We start from the raw sequence: 24,930 nt of genomic DNA on the forward strand, positions 1-24,930 counted from the left end.
ATTTTGGCCCTTGATTATCACATACAATAAGACACACATAGGTATTGTTTCTATAGCTAAATATAACACTTTATTTACGCACTTAATTGTCATCAAACCTGAGAATGTTCTGCCTTTTTGCTCTGACACTGGTCAGTTTTAGCTGTTGCTCACTAAGCATTGATTCCACTAACCTGTGTTCAGTCAGTCTTTTTTCACTCTAAATACTTATTTGCTAGGAAATGTATCTGGCTGGTGAGATTCTCAATCCACCAGCCACTGCAGCCAGTTGACAAAAAGTTATTGATTTTAAGATGATTTTGATAATGAGCACCCACAGGAAGACAATTTCTTGCTTGATTTTTAAAAGGAAAATAAGTTATAATTTCTATACGGTGGATAATGCACAACACATGTATTTTTTAAAACATAAGAACATACTTCATAAAATAGTGCAGCAACTGGGTAGTAGTGAAAACTGAGAAGAATGATCTCAAATCAGATTCACCAGGCATATACGTAAACTGCTGAGTAAAGGTGACTGTTGCTTTGAAAGTGTTTTTTTTTTTTAGATAAATAGTGCACATTGAGTATATAAATAACCTTCACCTTTTAGTCCACTCAAGTCTCAGATGTCACATTTCTGTCACTATATGTCAATATAATATGTCATTCTTTCAGTCGGGTCGATTTCTTTGGCGACGTGACGAATTCTCATTTCGGAGGAGGGATTATTTTTCGGATCCTGGCAAAGTGCGATTCACTCTGGATCCTTTCTGTTTGGTAAGGTGAATTCACTAGAGGGAGGCGTTTCTTAAACATTTTCACCCAAGCAATTGAAATACCCGGGGACACAGAATCCTTAAAAGTACTGGCACTCTTGATATGTGGCGACCCAAAACAATGAAAGTTGTTTTTTTTCTTTTTTCAGGCAGTTTCTCTTTGGAACCACTCCAATACTGTCTGTTTGTTCTCCTTGACCCACTGGATGTTGGCCTGGGTTCGCTCTATGGCCTGTTCCACCGCCTGGCTGGCAGAACCCAGCTCCTCCTCGCTGTGGTCCGCCTGGAAACGCTTCAGCTGCGGACACACAAACAAACACAGCAACAGAGGACATAATGAAGTTAGAGCATCGTAGGTTGGCAGCAGTATTATACCAAACTATAAACTGAGAGGCATGGCTTAGGGTTAACAAAAAGAATAAGAACTCCAGCTATAAAAGGGACTTTGAGATTCAACCAGGATATCTGGGTGTATACAGTATAGTGGGTAATTTGACATGGGTCAATTAAAGGTACGTGACTGGACAGATGGGAGGTTTCCCTTGACATCATTACCCATTAGTAATATCATTCTAATGTAATAAGAAATATAGCATCGATAAATTACCTCCGCGAGTTCAAAGTCTGTTGAGAACCTCTGGGTCACTCCCTCAATCAGTCCACCAAGGGGATTCATGCCTCCTCCGTGACTAGGGGAGGGCAAAGGTATGGGTGGCCACATGTCAGCAGCATGAATGTCGCATTCACAGATGCAGGGCAAAATACAAGAAATGGAATTGCATTGGGTAACATTTTCTGACAAATTTTCATCTTCCATAACGTTTTCTGACAATTTGAATTGCCTTGTGTAATACGGAAGCGTAATGCATTCACTTGAGAAAAAGAAAATTGCCCTGTTTTTCTGAATTAACGAGATAATTATCTCAGAATTCTGAGAAAATTTTTCATGGCAAAAAAAATTCTGCTCTGTTTTTCTGAATTAACAAGATAATTATCTCAGAATTCTGAGAAAAGTTTTCATGGAAAAAAAAAAAATTCCGTAGTGTAACGTTTTCTGACAAAATTGAATTGCACTGTGTAACATTTTCTGACCAAATGTAATTGCATTACGTATTGTTTTCTGACTAAATGTAATTGCATTATGTAACATTTTCTGACAAATTTAATTGCATAGTGTAACGTCTTCTGACAAAAAGGTGACTGTATTTCATTCTGGAAGAACGTTTAGGAAAGGTTTCACACTGATGGAGCCCTGATGGATGAAATGTCTGTTTTTAAATCTCTTCTAATTACGTAATTCCAATGAATCCATACACCACCAGTAAACACAGCTTGGTGTTTGTCAGATGCTCAAACTGCAGCTCCCTCTCTTATAGTTCACCACTATAAATAAACATCAGCCCAGCTACCACATTAATGTCAACGGTCTGACTCCCACTGGGCTCACCCATACTGTAAATGTGTACAGTCAAAGTCCAGTAAAGGCACCCACCAAATGGCATATGTTATGTCAATTGAAACCGTGACACTGACCAATTCCACTTCCTAGTAACAACACAAACATTAAGGATTATTAGAGGAGAGCTGACGGTAAACACTGATTGTATGAGAGGACCTTTGTACCTGATAATGCTGTGTGAGATTTTTATAAGCCACTGTTCATTATATTCTGTTTTTTTACAGCACTGGCTGTTTATTCAAGTGCTCTGATTGCAGGTAACTGCTGTGTCACAAGCCAAACTGGATTCAATGGTAAGCATTTCCAGTAAACACAGCCTGTTTCTTTAAATTTCCAATTTGAGCGCCATATATGGGCTTTATTATTAGCTTTATTATTATTTTAACCATACATATCATTGTCAAATTAAGTGTGATACCTTGGTATAATCACCGTAAACAAATGAGACCATGGTGGAGACGATTGGTAGCCTCTGTCTCACACCAGCGATATTGTTAGTGGTAGCGTTTCTCAAAATTGAGACTACATTTCCCATAATCCCTGTTGCTTCTTGTCCCCTCAGCATCTTTGTCTTTACTGGAGAGGATAAACATGTTAGAAGTGATTTTTCCATCTTCCTTTCGCTCCTTCCACCATCCAAGGTTATTATCGTTAACGAAAACGAAAACGAGGTGTGAAAAAGCATTTTTGTTAACTGAAATAAAAATAAAAACAGTTAGTTTTCGTCTTTGTCAATTTATTTCATGCATGAGCCTAGATGTGGATATGAAATCTATCTTCCAATTTTTTTTTTTTTTTTTAATTTTCTTTTACCTTTTTGAATCTCGCCCCTGACAAATACCCCATATTACAAAAAAAGACTAATAACAACTAAACTAAAACTAAGCATTTTCAAAAATTAAAAACTAAACTAAACTAGCAAACCCACTTTAAAAACGAATTAAAACTGAACTGAAATTGAAAACAAAAAATCAAAATGAAATAAAAATAAAAATAAAAAAAAATAAAAACTAATGAAAAATTCAAAACTATAATAACCTTGCCACCATCTGCCATTGCCAGAAACTCTGAAAGCTTTATCTCCGTTTGCTCTGGAAGAACAGCGCCCTCTTCCTGTTTTGTGCCGTAAAGCAATCCAGCAGATTTCCCGCCAAATCTGACCTGGTGGAGCACAGGTCTTCGCCATCTTGTTTGGATACTGTGATTATACTAATGTCTCAAAATGAACGTGGTAATGATTTATTGATGTTAAAATGCTACATGTAGCACCTTTAAATTTAAGGAGGATGTTTTTTATTTCACTTTAACCCCCTTAAATCTTTTGTTAAGATTCTGCATAGCTTGCATTATCAAGACAAATGCCTGACAGTGCAGGACATACAAGCAGGCAACAATTTGATGCTTTTAGGTAAATTATAGTTTGAGCTCGCATTGGGACCATTACTAGTAGACCAGACTAGACCAGTATAGGCCACAGTTTGCTTTGCCAACAGTGCCAATGAGGCTTAACCACAGCATTCTTTCTAAAAATTTTATCAAAAAAGCTCTGGATGCATCTCATGGACCAGCCCTGGTTTTGTCAGTAAACAACTCGCACAGCATCAACTGTACAAGTAATTAAGTAAACCCTCTCTAATCCACAGCAGCCCACAGGCAGGAGGAGGTCCTCATGTCCCTGTAACATGAGGCGGCATGAACTGCAGTGCTACCCCGCTAGAGAAAACACTGAAACTGTTTCTCAGCTGGCAGCTCATGAGAAGTGGGTCAGGAGACAGGGTCATAGACAAACAATAATCTTGATAAGCAAATATTGGGTTCAGGGTTAGACTAGTGTATTAGTTTTGCTGATATATGAGGCTGATATTGGTCTTTTATTAAATACTGGATATCGGCCAGTCAGGGTCGGCCACCTCTGATATGATGGAGGTTCCTCCCTGATCACAGCTACAGAAAAGCTACCATTGAATAGGTGTGGTGGGTCACCCTGCCTTAAATAGCTGTTAACACTAAAACAATTTAATTATTATGGAAATCAGTGGGTTTCAGTGGAGAGTTTTAGTGTCCCATGATGGTCTAAATGCTGTTTCAGATGCTTTTCCACCCTGACAAGAATGCAATTCTGGGGGAAACACTGACGTGAAAATGGCCAAATTGAAGCATATTGAATATTGGCACAAAATATCAGCAACCAGGAGCTACAATCCAAAAATACTAGTATTGTATTAGCCTTCAAAAACCCGTAGCAAACCAATTTAAGAGGCACTAGAAACAACAAGAACGTCAACCTACTCCTGGCTGAGGTAGGTCCAGTGCGCTCGGACAAAGTTCCAGGCCAGCGCCTGCCCCGCCACATTATCGGCTATGGAGTTGATGGTAGAAACGGTGTCCATCTTCCGTATCTTGGCAGGGTCCAAAGTGTACTCCAGGCATCTGCAAGATAAGGAAGGCACCGGCTGATTTGGTAAATCGTCCTCACTCAGTAAAAACACTGTGGTTGTAAGTCATCTTATCATGGGCGAGTCTGTAGTGAAAGCAGTCGCTACGGAGACTGATAGGAAAAACAACATTGATAATCATTCCGTATAACTCATTAGGTCCAATGGGGAATACAAAGTTAGTTTAGCATTGAATGTTTTGGCTTGGGTCTGTTCCGGGTCTAAAGGTTAATATCAACCATGTGTGAACAGCATGTTACAAAGATGATGTAAACGTCAAGGATCCTGCAGTTTGACAGTGGGTTGATGGTGGCTGGTGTGTCAATGCGTGTCTTGTACAGTATGTACAGTACTGTGCAAAAGTCTTAGGCACCCAAGAGTTTTTATATAAATTGTGTCTTAGATGTTTATTCATTTGTTTTCTGCATTAGTGTGTCAGTAGACTGCTTTTTATAGTACATTTTTCTTAGTCTTAGGGCCTAGTCTTAGGCCCTAAGACTTTTGCACAGTACTGTATGTGACTATCTTCATGCCATAGCTTTGCATAGTATGCAACTGGGAACGCTTAAATCTTGTGTCCGTTATCCAACTCCCGGACTGTTCCATTGGTCTCGCCTTACTAATTTCCCTGATTTGAATGAGGATTCAGTTGAAAATCTTAATTGTGTCGTTTATTTGTTCATGCATTATTATCAGCTACTCCATGATTTGTATTTATTTATAGATATGGCTTCAAAATAGATTTCTGGTGATTTTTGTTTGATCTTTTCTCTGCATTATAATGATAAAAACTACAAGATCAAGTTTGGACTCATTTACACAATTGATGTAAACACTAAAAAGATTTGAGGAACACTGTCATAGATGATAAAATATGCATGTAGATAGATGGAAGAGGCAGTTTATGTGCTTCACCTGTTGAGCAGCCAGATTTTCTTGGTGCAGGTGAGGGCATAACGGAAGTGGTCTCTCTCTGTGGCGAAGGTGGAGCGCTGATACATCTTCCAGACAAACTCCCACTCTTTCTCCCCGCCGGCGGCCACGGCCTGGCAGTAGATGACAAGCCGCAAGTTGGCATGGATGCTGAGAGAAACACACACACACGCACACGCTCAGACACTTAGAGGGTTCCATAGAACACATGCAAACCTATACTGTATATACTGTAAGTCCACATGCAGACGCAGGCACGTGCAAATGCATGGACACACACACACATGCACCCACACACATATTTGTATATGCTGAAGGCACACGCACACATACACACTATATTTTACGAATTGTCACAATGTCTTAGTACTTAAAGCTGCACTAGGCAACTTAGGCACATTGAGACGCTCTTCTCTGTTGCAGCCCCTCTTTGTCATTTAGGCTGATTAGACTGTGTATTTTTCCATACAAAATTTCTTACTTAATAAAAAATCTTGCCTAGTGCATCTTTAAAGATAAGAAGTACAATGCAAAGTGGTCGCAAACAGCCACCAACATTTGAAAAAAAAATTTAAAAAATAAATCACACCTACCTTTACAAAATAATTGCTGGCATGAAACTAAAGCTGTGGAGTATGATTACAGCTATTACAGTGTCTTAAGACCCTTGTTTAAAAGCTGGTAACTCCATTGAGAATATAATCATGTGTTTCCAAAATATTGAGCAGATGAAGATCAGGCAACAACAAGTGTATTTCAAAATGAATATGGATATACGGAGATACGAAATGAAATCCTTGGTATGCAAATAAATGGTGAATGGACAAGAGAGGGGAGAGAAAAGGCATTACGTTATAGGCAAGGCTACATTATGTCCAGTTTACTCAGGAGCAAATACATGTAATGTTTACATTCAAATGATAAATTATACATGCTTATCCGGTAGTGTCCATACCTGCTGTTGGTGTCATTCCGCATCCAGTTGTCAAACATCCTTGTAACCATCGCATGGCATTCTGGGAGCCCCTTAGTACATGCTGTCATTATGGCGTTGATCTGGTTGTGCCTTGGGATGAATCACAATTACATATTATATAAAGGTAGGGGACTAATAGATTACATGTAATGAGGGTTTAATAATCTGACAAATCTGACAAAAAATAGTAACTGTAATCTGTTACTGAAAACCACAGTAACCAGATTATACTTAGCACTGAAGATTGGTGGTTATGATTACTCACAAATATTTTGGAATGGAAAATTAATTTGGTCATGCATGATTAATACAAACATCATTTCACATAATTTTACATTTGCAACAGTTAATCGGGGTTTTAGATGATAATAATAATAATGCTATTCAAATTCAGTCTGGAAAACTGAATAATTTGTCTATGTGAGTTCATATTGTTTACATTACTGGTTAGGGTTAGGGTTAGGGTTAAGCAGTTGTTCAATAATCTGTAACTTTGGTGGTGATATGCTCATTTCAAGACATTCCCAATTATTATTCCAGTATGTAGCATGGTGATGTATTACCTCTTCACTAGGTGTTTCTGTTGGATCTCTGCTCTAATTAGCTAGCTTACTCCTCTCTATTGTGAAAATGTGACTTTATTGTTTGTGTCAATTACAGGCCACCAGTAAACTGTGCTAGAGACCTGTTGATGTTGTTGCAATTCCTACTGGTCACCAATACAGGTCAATAACAGTCATAGATTACTTAATGAACCTTTAATGCACCTTTTGGCTGCAACATTATGCAGATGATACACAGCTTTATATAGCAGTCAGACCCAAGGATCTTGACAAACTAGCCACTCTGCTCTACATTTCATCTTCAATTTATTCATTGTACTGCTATCTTTTTCCTATTCTTTGCTGCTGCAATGATGCAATTTCCCCTCAGGGATCAATAAAGGTCATCTTACTGTTGTGAGTGGTCAGATGGGACTGTTGAGGTGTCTGTGTAGTTCTGGAAGAAGCCGTACAGCCCTCTAACTTGCTCCCGTAGGTACGTCTGCAGGGAGAAACAGCTTCACATCAGGGTTTAAATAAGGGATGCACCTTTTTCACTGTTCATCAAGATTCTGGGTACTAAACTTAAAGTATCTTCTGATAAGGGAGGGAAATTAACACCAGCTACCAAATCAAATTTAGACTGTGATTCCACCAACCACATGACAATTCTGTCAAACCTTGGAATCCATCAGCTAGTTTCCTGCTTCCTGCTTTCCTGCATCAATCAATCATCAAGTGGAAGTTTGTGAGTGAGTGAGTGTGTGTGTTTCATCACACATGCCTGCATGGGTCCCCAGACCTCGGAGCGGTCAAACATGAGGGTGAAGTAATGGAGGTTCTTGAGTGCTGAGTCCCAAGGGAAGTACGCCGTCTCATTACGAAGAAACCGGGTAGAATTCAGTGCCAGTGTCACGTTAACAAGTTTGGCCCTGAGAAAGACAGTGATCAAATTTTATTTTGGAAAGATGGGAGAGAGAGAGAAGAGGACAGTGATCACGATTTGAACCCAGGACATCGCAGGTTGGCCTTATTTCAGATTTTATTTCGGGACAATATCACAGACATTTTGATTAAAGGATCGCAACAGTAAGATAGTGGGCAAAGTTCATGCTGTAGTAGCCTATGTCGGTCACCTGAAGCATGGCACTACCTAGTGTATCGGGTAACACTTTACAATAAGGGTACATTAATTAAGGGTATTCATTTATACATTATTTAATAGTCATCTTTATAAACTATTAAATAATGTATAAATTAATACCTTAGTTAACATGAACACCATTAGTAAATGATTAATTAATGATTAATGCTTATTAAGCATTAACTAACCCTTAATTAATGTACCCTTATTGTAAAGTGTTACCGTGTATCGATACCAGTATAAAATATTGGCCATTATCGCTCCTGAAGACAATGTGAAGGCCACAAAAACCAATAGCTAAGCACTAGTACAATCCTATACAAAATAACAAAATTCGATCACAGTATGACTTTTGATTAAAATAACAAATTCTGTAAAATGTAAGTCTTTCACAGATTTCTATAGGATAAAGTAGCATGGTAAAAAATTTTCAATATCATAAAGAGTGTGAATATTGATGCTCAGATTTTTACTTAATATGATGATTAATGAAAACCTGATCTGTAGAAAATGGTATTGTATACCTCTAACACTAACACTGTAAGGAATATGGGGTTGATTCCCAACTGAAGCCATGCATACTAAAAATGCAGGCTAAGAGTTTCAAAGTTACCATGATAAATGCATTTGTGAAATGAACATTAGGTCCAAGGTTCATTGAAAAAGGTTAGGAGTCAAAGGTCAAGGGTCATTACCTCGCCAGATTAAAGGCATCATCAATAAGCTGCCCTCTGCTGATGACTGGAATGGGCTGCAAACAGGAACAAGATGAAAGTTCAATCTCCAATTTCAGTTTACAAAGATTACCAAAAAAATATTTTCTACAGCCTCAAAATACATCTAAGACTCTTGTCTAGCTGTCACATATAGTACAGTTAGTCCTTCTATCAAAAACATAATCAATCAATCAATCAATCACAAAAGTGAAAAAAGGCCTCTGTCCAGCGAATCAAAACATAAACAAAGCTGGTGGCGGGGCAACAGTGGGGCAACATAATCCAGCTATGAAATGGGGATTGAAGGCAATGAATTCTCTACTGAAACTGACTTTTTTTCTCAAGGATCAAAGTCACCATAGTAGGAATTCAACCCAACAGTGAGAGTAATTAACACTATCTTAAAGTTATCTTAGCCAAAACTCTACTTTATGGCTGCAAGAGTGTTTGTTGCCTTGCAGCATCAGCTTATTGAACATAACAATGGGAACAGAGATGACCCTAGCCTCAGTGATGACTCATTTTGCTTTTCAGCGGAAATCTCCATTGAAAACTCATGTTCATCAAGGACATTACTTAATCCATCTCTGTGAAACCAACCAAATAAATCTTCATACAAAAACAAATAACAGAAAACGTGACCGACATGGATTTAAAAAGAATACAGCTTTTTTAAATTTCTGCCCCCTTCCTTTCTTATTCAGTCAAAATGAAAAATGCCTAGATGGAGGTTGGATTCTAGATACCTCTCGAATGAAAGGTAGAGGCAGAGTCATTGATAACTCATAGTTGGACTCAATGGTACTTACATTTGGGTTTGTCTCCAGTTGAATCAAGAGGTTCCTCCAGTTCTCTGGGTTGTAGTTGACCCTGAAGTATCCGGTAGCGTTGATGTTGGCCAGAATCCACTCTCCGGGCTTAGCAATAAAAGTTTCCTTCTTGTCTATTGAAAAGACACAATATGAGCTTACTGTACATGGGTTGACAGGTAACTTGCAAATCACTGGCACAAGGCTACTAAAACAAAGAGAAATAGGGTATGGATAGGTGACAAGCAAGATAACATAATTCATATCATAATACAACACATTGCTACAGTCACATGTATCTCCAATTTTGTGTTGTTTTCCATGTTTTTACTTGAGGTTTACATGATCATTTGTCATTTGAGCACGTGCCATGATCCTGGGGTGTGTGACACACAGTCGAATTCCAGTGTATAATTTCAGAAACTGATGGTCGTCAAATCTGAAAATATACTTTTTGGAGATACAAGGTTTTTATTCGACAGCATTAACACATTGACAAATCATCTTGTATATTATGTTACCTGTCTCTGTGTCCAATGGGACCACAGTGGGTTCAGATGTCTTTGACATGACTTTGATTGGGATGCGCCATAGAAGACTAAATAGATGGGAAAAATGAAGACACAGAAGAAGGTACAATCAGCAAAAGTCAGAGTCATGTCTACTTCTGGCATGGAATGTGTGCAAACGATCCAGGAAAAGACCATTCAACTTCAGCCTAGTAAGTGTTTGCGAGTCAAGATCAAGATTCTCTTGATCTTTCAATACTTTCTCGTCATGACAATAAGGATAGGAGAAAGGTCTGGCTATGTAAGAAAACCATGTTGTTGAAATGTATGTTGAAAAGAGAGAGAACTACGGACTAAACCAGGGGATCTCAAACATTTTCATGATAATTTTTGTCATTGGGGAAACCTTTTTGGAAAAAAAGGTGACAAAGGGTAAAATGATGTGACATTTTCAGTGCTTGAGGATAAAAAAGGCCCAAATCTAGTAGTAACCACATATCTACCATCATGCCAAAGGGTTTAGAGTCTAAACCCTTTGGCATGATGGTAGATATGTGGACCAATATATAACAATATATAACCAAGATTAGTCAAACCTTTTGACTAATCCTGGTTTGGACATGACAGATGCTAAGTAACATGATTGTATACCAGCTAGGGTAAAATATAAATCCCTAAGCGTAGTCCGAATGGGTCACATTTGGACTCACGATGTAAGCAAATGCAAATGAATAGTACAGGAGGAAGCCGTCACATCAGAACCCATTTTTGACCAGCCACTTCATACTAGCAGTATATGGTCAATACTTTCTCCAAAGTTTTGCATGGCTTGGGTTTGTACTCAAGACTCAAGTGATTGCAAATGAACAGCAGCAACATCTAAGCTAGCTACCCAAAGCCTTGCTCCTGACACCCAATGCCCAATAAATACTGCGCTGGTGAAGTGCTCCCTCTACAGGAACTTAGGATGAACTTTTCGGCAATGTTAATGCTAAAGCTTGCTACGGTGTTAGCTGCCAAGCAAATGCTACATTGGTGTCTTATGCAGACTACAAGGTGCGATTGGTCTGTAAAAGTGTAAATGCACGATGTTCTCAATAAAGTGCAATTATGAGTGTAAATCATAACATCTGTGTTACTTTTTTTTTGTCTCTATTTCTCATGTCAAACTGCCATTTCGCAGAAAGAAATGGAGATTTTTTCTCATAGTCTGTAAAAGCACCTATTGGCCATTCATGACGTACCCAGATTCTGAAGTCTGGTTGAACAGGAATTGCCTCTGGTTGATCTCTCCATTGGTGGTGTTGATAGTGATGACAGGATAGCCGATCTGATTGGTCCACGTGTCCATCACCGTGGCAATGTTGATGCCGCGAATACCATCCTCATCCGCTGCCTGCAAATACGGCACCAATGCCAATTAACATCTCATCATATAAATGCCATACCCGGATCGAAATATGGTTATTCAGGCAATGTCATTACTACTGTCGTTATTATGGCTAACACAACGCATGTTTACAGTCTGCGGCTTGGAAAGACAGAAAAGGCCAACCGAATCTTTTAAGATCCAATACATTTTGTTCATGTGCCAACTGCCAAGGCTTTACCTTTTGTAAATACTCCCAGAGGTCTTTCTGCTCAGTGTTTCCATACTGGAAGGCATTGAGATACATCTAAAAACACATGGAGGGAGAGAGAGAGAGAGAGGGAGAGAGAGAGAGAGATGTCAATAGTAAACACAATTTCAATATGTACAACCATTCTTTGTTGCCTGAAGCAGATAGTTAACACATGTTTTTCTGTACTTGTTACACCACATTCCCACATTCATTTTGAAGACCTCGTCTAAAAATCTGAAAAATATTAGTAGATGAGTAGATCCATGTAATAATATTATATCATCAAGAGAAAATTTGCCTCTATTATTCACACTGAGAGCTGGAGAAAGCACCCAAACAACTGCTGGAAGCGGATCCCCAGAGCATCAAATTTTGGAAGAGGACTGCACCTCAACTTCGATGGAAGTGTGTATGCTGAAGAGTCGAAAGATTCTACTAAAGTGAGGTATCATTGAAGAGCCTTTGCCTCTGAAGACAAACCTTCTGAAGATATTGAAATCCCAATTAACCATGTTTTCAGTGTGTACCGACAATTTTATGTTGGAAGACACAGATTCACACGACAAGCAGGTGCAGATAGCTGTAGTACAGCAAAATGTGTTTCCACTATTTTGTCGGCTGCTTGTAATTTGTGAATGGAAAAGGTTGCATTCAGTCATTGGTCGAAAAATTGATATCAAGGGAAACAGGCAAACATAGCATTCATAAAAGGGGTTTATGTGATTTCCGAGAGGTTTATGTGCATGTGCACCGTTGCCAACTAAAGCCGTGAAAAAATTCCCCCATAAGTGATGTCATGGTGAGCCATGAAATGACTGAAAAAGTGCAGGTTGTGGGGGGATCCGCTCGTGCCCGATGAAATTGCCGCTTTGGCGGGGCAAGGTCACTGCACTTGATCTGTGCCAGCATGAAAATAGGGCCCTTAGTGTTGGAGTCCAGACTGAGGGACGGTCAGAGGAATTTGTCAGGCTCTTGCCCAGTTCACTGCACAATTCCAGCCCGTTTAAATTATGTGCATACCGACCACAAGCAGTTATTGCTTACTCTGAGCCCAGCTTGGAAAACCCTTTCACCCAGGAAGTCTGCCAGCATTCTCAGCATAGTTGCCCCCTACAGAGGGAAGACCAAATACATGTGCGTGTTAGTATTCATAGTATGTTGACTTTGTGTGTGTGTTTCTGTGTTGCCCTACCTCGCCGTGTTAATGAGGGATACTGTGTCTCTCTCTCTCTCTTTCTCTCTCTCTACCTTACTGTAGGATATGACATTAAACTTCTGGGTGATCTCAGCAGGCGTCTGGATGGCATCCAGCCGGGAACTGAGGGGTTCGGACGAGGCCAGAGCGTCCTCCTCTAACGCTGCGTGGAGCTCTCTCACAGGAAACATGTCTTTCTGAGGAAAACAAATACAGACGAGATCACATGTGGCTTGTTCGACTTGAGGGAATCATGATGAGAAAAAAACAGCAAATATCTTTTGGGAACCACATTCAATCCTTCCAATCCTGCGGTGGCCCTCAAGTCCCACTTTGAGCAAATACAGCCAATTTTCCATTATTTTATGGAGATATCTGCCAGTAAAGCAAATGGGAGAACGAGAGCGCGAGGCCCTTATTTTGCTCTGATGCTGAATGAGTCAACATTTTAATGTAAGTGTGAGGTTAATGTAGTATTTCTGATTTATTCCTGTATATACAACTAGACTATATACAACTAGAACTACAGTTTATGGAGTAGCAGCTCCATGAAGAAACTTCAGTGTGAAAAAGAGAAGTGTGGTCCTCAACAAAGTTACACAACTCTTATCTAAATGCCCAATCCATGATATTCATTGGATAAAATGCTTCAAGAAACATCCTTCTGCTTTGAAAAACTCAAAGGTTTGGTCAAATACATCAGAAATATTTTAAAACTATGGAAACGAATAACACACCTTTGAAAAGTGTCTAGGCTGTAATTATGTCTTAGTTGTTTGCATCAGGCTTTCTTTTCATATGTATTTTTTGTACACAATGACTGTGATTGAAACTGAATGATAATTCCTCACAACAGAATCCTCATTAGAAATAATCAGAGGTGTGACCAAGTCAACTTTGCTCGAGTCCCAAGTCAGTCTCAAGTCTTGAGGTACAAGTCTCAAGTCAAGTCCCAAGTCTAAATGTAGAACACCAAGTCAAGTCCAAGTCATTAATGTCAAGTCTCGAGTCTAAATGTAGAACATCAAGTGAAGTCAGAACAAATCCAGTCCAGTATCAATTAATATTTTAGAGAAAACTTTTCAATGCAATATGGTTTTAATAGGATAAAAACTTGGTAAGAGCATCATGAGTTTGATTTCTATAATCAGTTTCAACTTCAATTAAGTCAATCATTCCATACAAATTCAGAAAACAGAATTTAAATTCAGTCGTCTGCTGGAACAAATCTCATCACTTTCAATCGAAGTGATTTACACAAACACAAGATCTCAAGTCAAGACTTTAGAAACCTTTTCAGTCATCAAAGTACAAGTCAGAGTCAAGTCCCAAGTCACCAGAACCAAGTCAAGTTGAGTCTCAAGTCTTCTCTTCATGCAGCAAGCAAATCAAGCAATACTCGAGTCCAAGTCCTGTGACTCGAGTCCCCACCTCTGGAAATAAAGACTAGCCTACTTTTGGTTGAAGTGAGCGTGTAAAGACATATCTGCTCTTACTATGTGCCAGGTCGGCTCAACGTGATCCACTGCCAAGTAGGACAAGTAGGAGGCAAAGCCCTCGTTCAGCCAAACTTCGTTCCACCACTTCATTGTCACCAGATTTCCAAACCACTGCCGGGACACGAGAGAAGAAAACGTCAACCAAGCTGGTGGCAGGGCGGCCTAGTGGTTAGACTGACAATCCCATTTCCCAATCCCAATTTCCTAATCATTTCCTAGAAAGGAACTGTTAATTTCTTGAGAAGTTTCCTGGAAAGAACGATGAAATTATGTAGTAGTTAGATATTAGATAGTTAGATACATATAGAAAATGTAAGCAGCCTGGTGGAGTCGATAAGATACTGTAAATTTCCTGCATAAATAAATAAAACCATCCCTGTATAAATAAGGTTACAAAAAAGGTGTGTAAATGCATTTTTTTTTTTACATGCAATCATTAATATTCCATTGTTAATTGCATCACTGCATCACTGATCTAATTGCGCTAACTAAACTAAAAATAATCTCCATTCATTGTCTTTTTTTCTGTTTTTTACTCTGGGTAACATGCAAGACAAGTTCTACTCTCCGACCTGATGTGCCAGTTCATGTGCGATGATAGTGGCGACCCATTCCTTGTCGAACAGTGAGGACACTCCATCTTCATAGAGCAGGGCCGGCTCCTGGTAGGTGACCAGTCCCCAGTTTTCCATGGCTCCAGCACCAAAGTCTGGTACGGCAAATTGGTCTGGAGGAATCACACAGGTATGTGGGCAAACAACCAAAGAACATCCATATGAGAAAAATTCATTAGCTTGTACATCCACAGATTGGAGTTTTAGTTGTACAAACATTTCTTGGAGGCAGAGCTGCTCTGGAGGAAGAAATAATCTCATTGACCTTATTCACATGGTGGCCATTTTGAACACTCGGGGTGGGAAACTGTTCCTGGAAGAGCAGGTCCAGCTGCTCTACACTTAGTATTTCACAGATTCACACTGAAAAACATATCAGAAACAAATGTATCTCAAGAATCAGAGGGATATCGGTTCACATTTTAATGTATTTGGCCCATTATCTCTGCCTACCAGAGTCTAGTCTAGGCAGCTAGCTAGTAGCTAACTAACTAGTCAGCTAACTAGCTAACTTCCTGCTAAATTCAGGCAGTTGTTGTCGATGTTGCTAGTTAATCTGGTAACTGTTTGTGTATCTGAAGTCCTCACTTGTGTGTTGAAGTAACGCAAGATTTATGCCGATCTTCCAGTGTTCAAAATGGCCGCCGTGTGAATAAGGTCAATTGGTTGAGTTAAACCTCAGTGGGCGGAGCCAAAGAACCACAGTTTTTCTGGCTATGTAACTTTAGACTGAAGCCCAGTGGAAAAAGACAAGAGGTAAGAGAGGAGAAACCTAATATGAAGCCTAGCGCTCTGCTGCTAACATACAAAAAATACTGTTATCTATGTTAGCTAGTTAGCCTAGCTGACCTTCCAAGTTCAAACTAGCCATAGTAGCCTATCGCTAGCTAGGTAAGCTAGTTAGCTAGCTGCTGACCTTCCAACATCATGAATGCCATGGTACTGAATGAATGAAAAAAGAAGTCGTTACCATTTATATTTCTTATCCATGTGAGTTCCTGCTTTGCCATTCAAGTTTGCCAGTTAGCTAACTTGGAAAACTGGTTCTTTGGCTTTTTACTCAACCAATCAGATAATTTTTTTCCTCCAGAGCAGATCTTCCGTTCATTCATTACTTCATTCATTCATTCACTCACTCATTCAGCTACTGCCTGAGCAATTATTCATTTGTCACATATTTCATAACATAACAAGTTCCTTTATCCTCATATGTGGAATTCTTTATGCTGTCTATTATAACGTTAATGTAGATAGTCTATATTGCATCATCCATTCCTCCATTCATTTGTCCTTCATCCATCCATGCGTCCATCCATCCAATCATACGATCCAGTGCCATACCCAGCTTTCTCTGAGGGAACTCAATATTAAAATAATCCTCATAGTACTTGAGGATCTTTCCAGTGATATCGGCTGCATAGTCAGCTTGTCCTGCTTCAATGGCTTCAGGACGAGCATATGTCTGTATACAAAACACAGAGGCAGATAAAGATGAGATCCATTGAGATTACTGGGGACTTCCCTACACAACAACAAATAACAGTTCCAGGAAATATGTGAACGGTTTAAAAAAGTACAAGGAAAGAGTTTGGGTTTATGGCACAGTATAATGGTGCGGATTGAAACTTTGGCTTGTGTGACTGTAATTCAGCCAATTAACTTTGTTCATTTTCATGTTCGGAGAAGAAAAATAAAGTCATTGCTTTCAGTAAAAGCAACAATTCATCTGCAGTGTACTTACTCTAATCTCCACTCGCCCGTGTTCGGAGGGGGTAGATTTGAACTCTGACACCGTGAAGGCGAGCAGGTACGTTGACATCTTCTCTGTTGTATGGAAACGGGTGAACGTCCAATTCGCGTCTATAATGCTGGACCCTAAAAGGGGTGGAGAGAGGGCAGCCCAGGAAAGATTTGCTTTATCTCTGATATTACTGTATAACTATGTAATAGTTGGTAACACTTTACAACAAGGGTCACTAAGTTAAGGGTTAGTTAATGCTTAATAAGGGTTAATTAACAGGGTTTAATTAACAATTAAATAATGTGTAATTTACTAATGGTGTTCATGTTAACTAAGGTATTAATTTATACATTATTTAATAGTTTAAAAAGATGACTATTAAATAATGTATAAATTAATACCTTAGTTAACATGAACACCATTAGTAAATGATTACCAGACACATTAGTTAACTGTTAATTAAGGGTTAGTTAATGCTTATTAAACATGAACTAACCCTTAACTTAGTGACCCTTATTGTAAAGTGTTACTGAATTGTCATAAAGCCAGCAGCACAACACACAAAACATATTCCCTTGTTGCGGTGTACACTGCAAAATCTATAAAACTTTGGCTTGAGAGGACATTAAGACATGGGCCACATTGTACAATACAGCGGCCCTGACAGCTTGTTTGCATTTTATTTTTTCACCTGACTGCCCCCAATTTCCCAGTGCTGTAGTGCCTCGCCTATGGATGATGGTCACATCAAACTCAGCCTTCATCGCTGGTTCATCAAAACAAGGAAATACTTTCCTGGCATCCGTGGGCTGCATTTGGCTGGCGGCAAGGAATCTATGAATACAGATAAAGACATTTACTTGTTAGATATTATCAGTGCGGCGGTATTACATTCAAGGCAACACAAGATAAGCAATGAATTTAGAAGCGACTTGGATTGGATAAAGCAGAAACCCTGTTATATTACTTGGAATTATGGATTTCCAAAGTGTGGGGATTGTTTCCAAATCAGGGGCAAAACAAACAGGCTTGATAAACAGTAGAAAGCAGATGTGAACAGCAGAATGGAAGGGAACATCATTAACTTTTACACAAACACGGGTACCCATGGGGTTGGATGACTGTCCTCACAGCACCCAGCGGGCCTGTATTGCAGTATGAACTTTGAGATTCTGACGTCATGTTGTTGCTATATAGTTTAAGGAGGAAATTGTCTTGGAATGCAAATGGGTGGATAGTGTTTGTTCCAAAGAGTACGGGCCACAATGCTTTGAAAGACAGAAATGTCAGCATCTGGTCAAATAATCATTGAGTCATGGTATCGACCAACATCCCTATCAATCCCTACAGATATATGATGGTCATTTGGTGTTATGGGGCAGTAAAAATCGTACTTATTGCCCCTTTAACAGTTACAGTAGTCATAATGTTCTAGTGGTTTTAACGTGACTTCACGAAGGTAACCAAAAGTGGAACCAAAGCTGAACAAGATCTAGCAGAAAACTGAATATATCAGAGACAGGCATTCACTATTAAACTGAACTGCACTGTATTGAACTAAAATGTACTATACCAAATTGAAATTTACTGGAAATGAGAAGATGAATGGGATTCCTATGTGCTTGTACAGCATGGGCCTATGATAACACCACAGTTTGAAACATTTGCATCGACTACAATGGATGACCAATTTCAATATTGAAGACTGGGAAACAGTGGTCTAGAACAGTGGTTCTCAACGTGGGGTCTGGGGACCACCAGGGGTGCTTGAGGGAGTTCCAGGGGGTCCCCAGCAAATTGATGAATTGTTAAACTTCAGCATTATTTCATTTACAAGAAGTGAACACAATTAGAGAATGTAGAACAATGACTATTTTGATCATAGTTTCACTTCTTTACCTACAATACAGACAGTCATGGAATTCTGGACAAAATCATATCTAACAAAAAAATGTTCTCAGATTTGGGTCCAAGAGACAAAATCTCATCAAATGGGGGTCCGTGGCTCTAATGTGAATTGAAATGTAAATTAGGGTCCTTGATATGAAAAAGGTTGAGAACCTCTGGTCTAGAACACTGTCATTAAAATCAATCTGTATGAATCAGAGCAGAGGATTGGATTGAAACAACAAGGGAGACAAATGTTAAACAAATATGTCCAAATGAGTGTGCAGATAACAGCTAGGAAAGGACAAATTGTTGATGTACGTTATGATCCAAGTGACTGCTTAGAGGGATCTCGTGTTTCATTCTTCAGAGTTTCCTGGGACCGGACACAGTATAAATAATACTAAAAATGCTGTGTGTGTAAACCCCTGCTAGCACAGTGCTTATGTACACACACGTGTCTCCACTCTATGATTTCATATTCTTTAACCCCATAGGCCTGTCACGACGAATGGATCAATTAATCAGAGGAGGGAATAGCAAAAACAACATACACTTTGATTACTCTGAATGAAATTTATGTTTCTTATGTCAGCAAACATTAAACTGGGATATTAGGAGATCCAAAAAAAACAGCCATCTCCTCCCCAACAGCCGCCTCTCGTCTCCTTTCAGACCACAAGGATGTCCGATGCAGTTTGATATGAGGGGGAACGGCAGAGCCAAGGCTATTACTGTCTTGCATTTGCTATTAGTTTTTGCTTTGATGTTGCTTTTGATTCTGATTTTTGTTTCATCTGTCAGTTTTTAGACTCGGTGACTCTAATTCAGACGTAGTTTTATTGTAGTTTCAATTACATTTTTGTTTACTTTTAGCTTTTATGTGGTGTCATTTCAGCTCAAGTTTTAATATTTCAACAGTCAAACAAGCGAGCGATGTGTTGGGGTCAAGTCTGTTTTCTCAGCACACTGATAAAAATTGTTGTTATGTGTGTATAATTTGTATATTTGTATGTTTATGCCACCTTGTGAGGATGGCGTGGAAAAACGAATAAAAAGTTGGTCACAAAAAAAAAAATTGGAGGCCTGTGTTGGACTCAACAAAAAAGTAAAGCCCTTAAAATGGCCTCTCTTGGGTGCTTCTGTGTGAATGATCAGATTAAGCTAATATTTTGTTTTATCACACTTTGGCAAAGATTATAGTTTTTTTCCCACACACATTGTTTTTGTCTCAGTTTACTGCCAACTTTTGTCATGGCTAGTTTTAGTCTTAGTTTTTACTTAACTTCAAAGCTGCAGAGAACTTCACACTTTGGTGGCCCTAAGCAGCAGTGGAGGTTTTTCGAAAATTTGAAGTACTTCATTACCCAGGAATCATATAACTTGTCAACCAATCTCAGAACCCATCGTCTATCGGTCTGACAACGATTAGACTCTGGGGGCGATGGCCAATATTTAAGGGTTTCTGGTGTAGCCAGTGGACATCCGGGCCAAGACTTCCTCTTCCGTGTGCCGGTCATTGTTTACAGTCCGATTAGTAACTTGAGATGCGAGAATGGAGTTGGAGTTGAAAATGTGCGGCTCCTGGAAGTCAGCAGCCTCTTACAGTTTCCTGCGCTAACTTTAGCTACATCCTCTGTTTCTGAATGGACTCCTCTTCCTCTTCTTCAAGAGCAAGCAGAGCTATCACGAACTTTCTCTTGTCCATTTTTATTTTCAACAGCCATCCCATTTGCTATGCCAGGTTAGCTAGCTAACGCTAATTAGATAACTGCATTACAACAAGAACGATGTAACGCTCCTTGCATACTTTAACCTTTTGCTGTCTCTGGTACCAGTGAAACTCACAGCTGCACTTTGCATTTGAGCAGAAGAAAAAAAATCCTATGATCACGGCCCTAGAGCAGTGGTTCTCAACCTGGGGGCCGGATGGGGTTCCAGGGGGTTCCCAGCAAATTAATGAATTATTAAACTTCACCATTATTTCATTTACAAGAAGTTAATACAATTATTGAATGCAGAAGAATGACTATTTTGATCATAGTTTCACTGTTATCTCTCTACCTACAATACAGATAGTCATGGAATTCTGGACAAAATCATATCTAACAATAAAAAATATTCACAGATTTGGGTCAGAGAGACAAAATTTCATCAAATTGGGGTCCATGGCTCTAATATGGAGTAAATTAGGGGTCCTAAATATGAAAAAGGTTGAGAATCACTGCCCTAGAGGGGTGTATTTTTTTATATAAACATTTTGCCTAGAGCAGCTTTAATATCCTTAGAGTTCATTCCCTGGAGACTTTTTCAAAAGGAGCTAGCAGCCTGCCCTTGCTATATATTTATTTGTTCATTTAGACAAACAAAGCAGAGAGGACTACAGATACCGAGGGACCGAGAGACGTAGATTTCCTCCACCTCGGCCCACCTGCAGGTACCCACACATGGGATAAGATTCGGCTCTGTGTTGCTCTGTATAAACCCATTTTCATATGTCTGGCTCCATTTAAGCCTCATCTTGTGGCAAGGGGAAGGAAACAAGCTGGTTTGATTCCCAGTATCATCAGTGTCCAATATTTACAAAGTGCCCCTCAGCAGTGGCAGTGTCTTGAAATTCCAATGTGCAGGGAGATTTTGTTCCACAACAGAGTCCAGGCAGCAAAGTGAGTTTAGAGAAAAAAAACCCAGTTCCTGGTGAAGTAATCGCTGAGTCATTGGTATTGGTCAACAACCCTATCAACCTCCACAGATATATTATGCTCAATTTGTGCTATGGGGCAGTAAAAACCTTAGTTATTGCACCTTTAACTATTGGAAATAAATATTTTAAATAGGAAGGATCTATAAAAATCATTCTAATCCTTAGGCCAGTGGTTCTCAACCTGAGGATCGGGACACCACAAGAGGTTGCAGGATGATTTTGGCGGGTTGTGGGATGATTAGTGGAATGTGGAATGTATCTTTTTTGTGGGTTGCTGAGGGCTGCTGGTGGGGGTCCAGCACTATATTGGATAACATCATGGCCATGATGTGGTCATACTGCTGCAGATCATCATGTATTGGCCTGAACCACAAATGATGAGAACTTTGTTGATGGTGATGCGCTCAGCAGCATCCGTCATGGAACATCTGTAACAGGGCACTTCCAGCTTCTCATCCCATACAACGGCATCTCTCTTTTTTTTTCTTTTTTCTCTTAAAGACATCTTAAAGGAGTAGTTCACCCAAAAATAAAAATTCTGTCATCATCTCCTCACCCTCATGCCAGTTGAAACACAGGTGAAGTTTGTCCATATAACACACAGGGAGGCTGCAGCACAACTCCATAGCAGCCTTCTCCAAAACAACTGAAGTCAATGGGGACCAGTTCTTCAGAGTTCCAAAAAGACCTACAGTATATTTACACCATCATTTAACTACAGCTGATTGATTTGCAACAAATAATGGTGTATAGGTCTTTCTATTCACAGTGTGACTGTTTGGCTGTTTTTGTTTTGGAGCTCTAAAGAACAGGTCCCCATTGACTTCAGTTGTTTTGGAGAAGGCTGCTATGGAGTTGTGCTGGCAGCCTCCCTGTGTGTTATATGGACTAACAAACATCACCTGTGTTTCATTTGGCATGAGGGTGAGTAGATGATGACAGAGTTTTCATTTTTGGGTGAACTATTCCTTTAATCACAGTTCATGAACTTTCTCATGATGAATATCGTGTACTTTGGCTACTTCCTTGTGTTCCAACAGACAGCAGCCTATAATCTACCTGCCTCTCCTAGTAGATCCTTTCATAGTCTTTATGTTTTTTTTCTTTTCATACACATTGCGTATTTTATATATTTTAGTATTTCAGTTTATGCTGTTGTGTTTGTTATTTGCCCCTGTGCACAAGGCACATCTCTAAAAGTAGCGTGTTTAACTATAAATCATGCTTTATGCCTATTTTTCTCATCTTATTTCCTCTTTAAAGCTTTAAGGTTATGTATCTCATTTTTCTTTACTTACCTCTCTGTATTATCTCCATTAGCCGGGACTCCTTCGTTGTATTTGCTTATATACAGTCCGACCAGATCATCCATCATTTCTCCCTCAAAAGCCACAAACAGACTATAATTCCCTCCTTTCACCAACACGTCATCCACCTTGATCTCAAGGAAGTCACTTTCATCCTTGTGGAGCTTCACGCCGGCAACAGGCATCTTCTCATTTGTGTCCCTGTTCGTCACCTTCACCACAGGCAGTGCCAGCTCCATCTTGCTGTGGAGGAAGATGGTCTTGGTGCTCTGGACGCAGTGGAAGTGAACCGTGGAGTTCCCAGTGAAGACCATCGTCTGGTTGGGGCTGGTGACGTTCACCTCCTCCATAATGCGGGTGTAGAAGTGAGGCCAGAGGTAGAGCTCGTACCTCTCGGGCACCAGGTCTCCCGGCAGCCTCATGTTGGGCGGGGGTCCCGTGGGGAACGTGGGGCTGGGCGTGAAGGTCGGACGGGGCGTCGGATTCAACTTGGCGATCTGAGTCTGGTACAGGATCACCATGGTGACGATGCCGGCGATGGCCGTCACGGTCAGGATGACGGTGACGATGGCGAGAGCCTTGGATATGTAGAACCCCTTCGCCATGGTGGCCCGCTCCGCTTGGTCAGTCCTGGAGGTCCCGGTGCTTGGAAGAGACGAGTCGGGACTCTGTACTCAAGAGATGAACCTGAGCTTCTGTGCCTCTGGCCTGCAATGCTCAGACTGTACGTGTCCAAGTCACCTCCCTCCCATAAACAGGGCTTGGCCTTAGCAATTAAGGGCCCATACTTAGATTAAGCATTAACTTGGGCATCGGTGAAGGAGCAAAGAGTACGCGCTATAGTGTGAGGAGGGCGATGTTCATTGGCCTTGCTGTAAATAATCAGTCAGATTGCGCTCTCACACATCTGGAGGCGGTTAGTGTGGTCTTGCCACTAATGCAGGGGTTAGGTAAACCTCAAGGAACACTCTCTCCTCACACTGCCCTCTCCTAACCATCGCGCACACACACCTCCTCACATTCCCCTATCCGAAACACAGCAAACACTCCCCGGACAGTCATAAATCATATGCCTGACTAGGCAGAAAAGGGCCGCTGGAGAAAAATATCCTTCAGGAGTCACAAGAATGTCAGCGGCATCACCCCTGGACCCTGGAGGCGATCTGAGTCCCGGAGTTGCGGTGCTCCTTCCTCCACCTCCTACCTTCCACAGTCAGATCCGATTTCAACGCAGGGGGTCGGATCTGCTGGCGCGCTAAGCTACAGGTCCGTATGGATCCCGGACTCCTGACGAACTCCCCCAACAAACAAGAAGCATGTGTAAGGAGGAGTACCGAGAGGCTCGGGGAGGAGTGCAGGAGGAGGGTGGAGAAAAGAGGAGAAATAGAGGGGGGGGGTGATAGAGAACAAAATTATTTGGGAATCATTGAATCAATTGGAAAGCCCCCGCCACCACCACCACCACCACCACCACCACCACCACACACAAACACATGCTTCACCTCAGGAGGGGAAGCACCGGGACAGAAATGGGCAAATGGGACCAGTCTATGAAGGAGGGCTTGAGCTGGGTGTGGTGGGGGTGGTTATTTGTGCTGAGAACAGATGTTCCTATCGCGGGGTCAAGCAGATCAAAACGCCCCGACCATATTGGAACACTAAGACGGCCAATTGAGGCCATTTTCCTGCTTTGCATTAAGTATGATCTAGAATATATGGGCTGTTAGTGATGCACTTATGTTTATGACAGTTTCCCATTACGCACGGCCACACACTGTAAACCTTTTCCACATGGAGATTTTGGGGGTGGCGGTCGGCCTCGAAGAATACAAGTTTATTTTTGCTGTCAGATGAAAAGTCATCACGGAACTGAAGGAAACTGATTTGGACTTGGCAGGTCCTGGGGTCATTGAACTTTAATAGCCCATAACGGACCATGCAAACTTTCAATTCAAGATTAGAAATTTTAGAAATAGTCAGTTATGGGGTTTTCACGTGACACCACATAAAACCGAACTAGCTGATTAGATTGTCTCTTAGAAAAATATAATGAAGACACCAAATTATAGGCTACACA

General features: G+C 40.3%; 1 protein-coding gene across 1 annotated transcript; it reads right to left on the reverse strand.

The window, feature by feature from the left end:
* Positions 1-101: 101 nt before the first annotated feature.
* Positions 102-23,488, reverse strand: anpeplb (alanyl (membrane) aminopeptidase-like b). Its single transcript, XM_071547080.1, has 20 exons — positions 22,845-23,488; positions 17,647-17,789; positions 16,956-17,089; positions 16,556-16,676; positions 15,173-15,327; positions 14,598-14,711; positions 13,155-13,298; positions 12,951-13,016; positions 11,895-11,960; positions 11,529-11,680; positions 10,297-10,373; positions 9,776-9,909; positions 8,946-9,001; positions 7,891-8,038; positions 7,520-7,608; positions 6,544-6,654; positions 5,571-5,738; positions 4,510-4,650; positions 1,369-1,450; positions 102-1,059 (listed from the first exon to the last, which is right to left on the reverse strand). Exons 1-20 carry the CDS (start codon positions 23,456-23,458, stop codon positions 907-909), a joined length of 2,868 nt encoding a protein of 955 aa, XP_071403181.1. The 5' UTR covers positions 23,459-23,488; the 3' UTR covers positions 102-906.
* Positions 23,489-24,930: the final 1,442 nt, after the last annotated feature.

This window comes from Centroberyx affinis, unplaced genomic scaffold, assembly GCF_046629955.1.
Source record: "Centroberyx affinis isolate AG114_WGS23_722 - 3 ecotype Tasmania unplaced genomic scaffold, CSIRO-AGI_Caff_v1 ptg005652l_1, whole genome shotgun sequence".
Classification (NCBI taxonomy): Eukaryota; Metazoa; Chordata; class Actinopteri; order Beryciformes; family Berycidae; genus Centroberyx; species Centroberyx affinis.

Bases quoted from the DNA above. Each gene is read 5' to 3' on its own strand.
- anpeplb (XM_071547080.1), bottom strand. From the start codon at position 23,458: ATGGCGAAGGGGTTCTACATATCCAAGGCTCTCGCCATCGTCACCGTC. The intron at 17,790-22,844 runs GTAAGTAAAGAA...CTGTATTCATAG, and splicing joins AATGGAGATAATACAGAGAG to ATTCCTTGCCGCCAGCCAAA. The intron at 15,328-16,555 runs GTATGGCACTGG...TGATTCCTCCAG, and splicing joins GTTCCCTCAGAGAAAGCTGG to ACCAATTTGCCGTACCAGAC.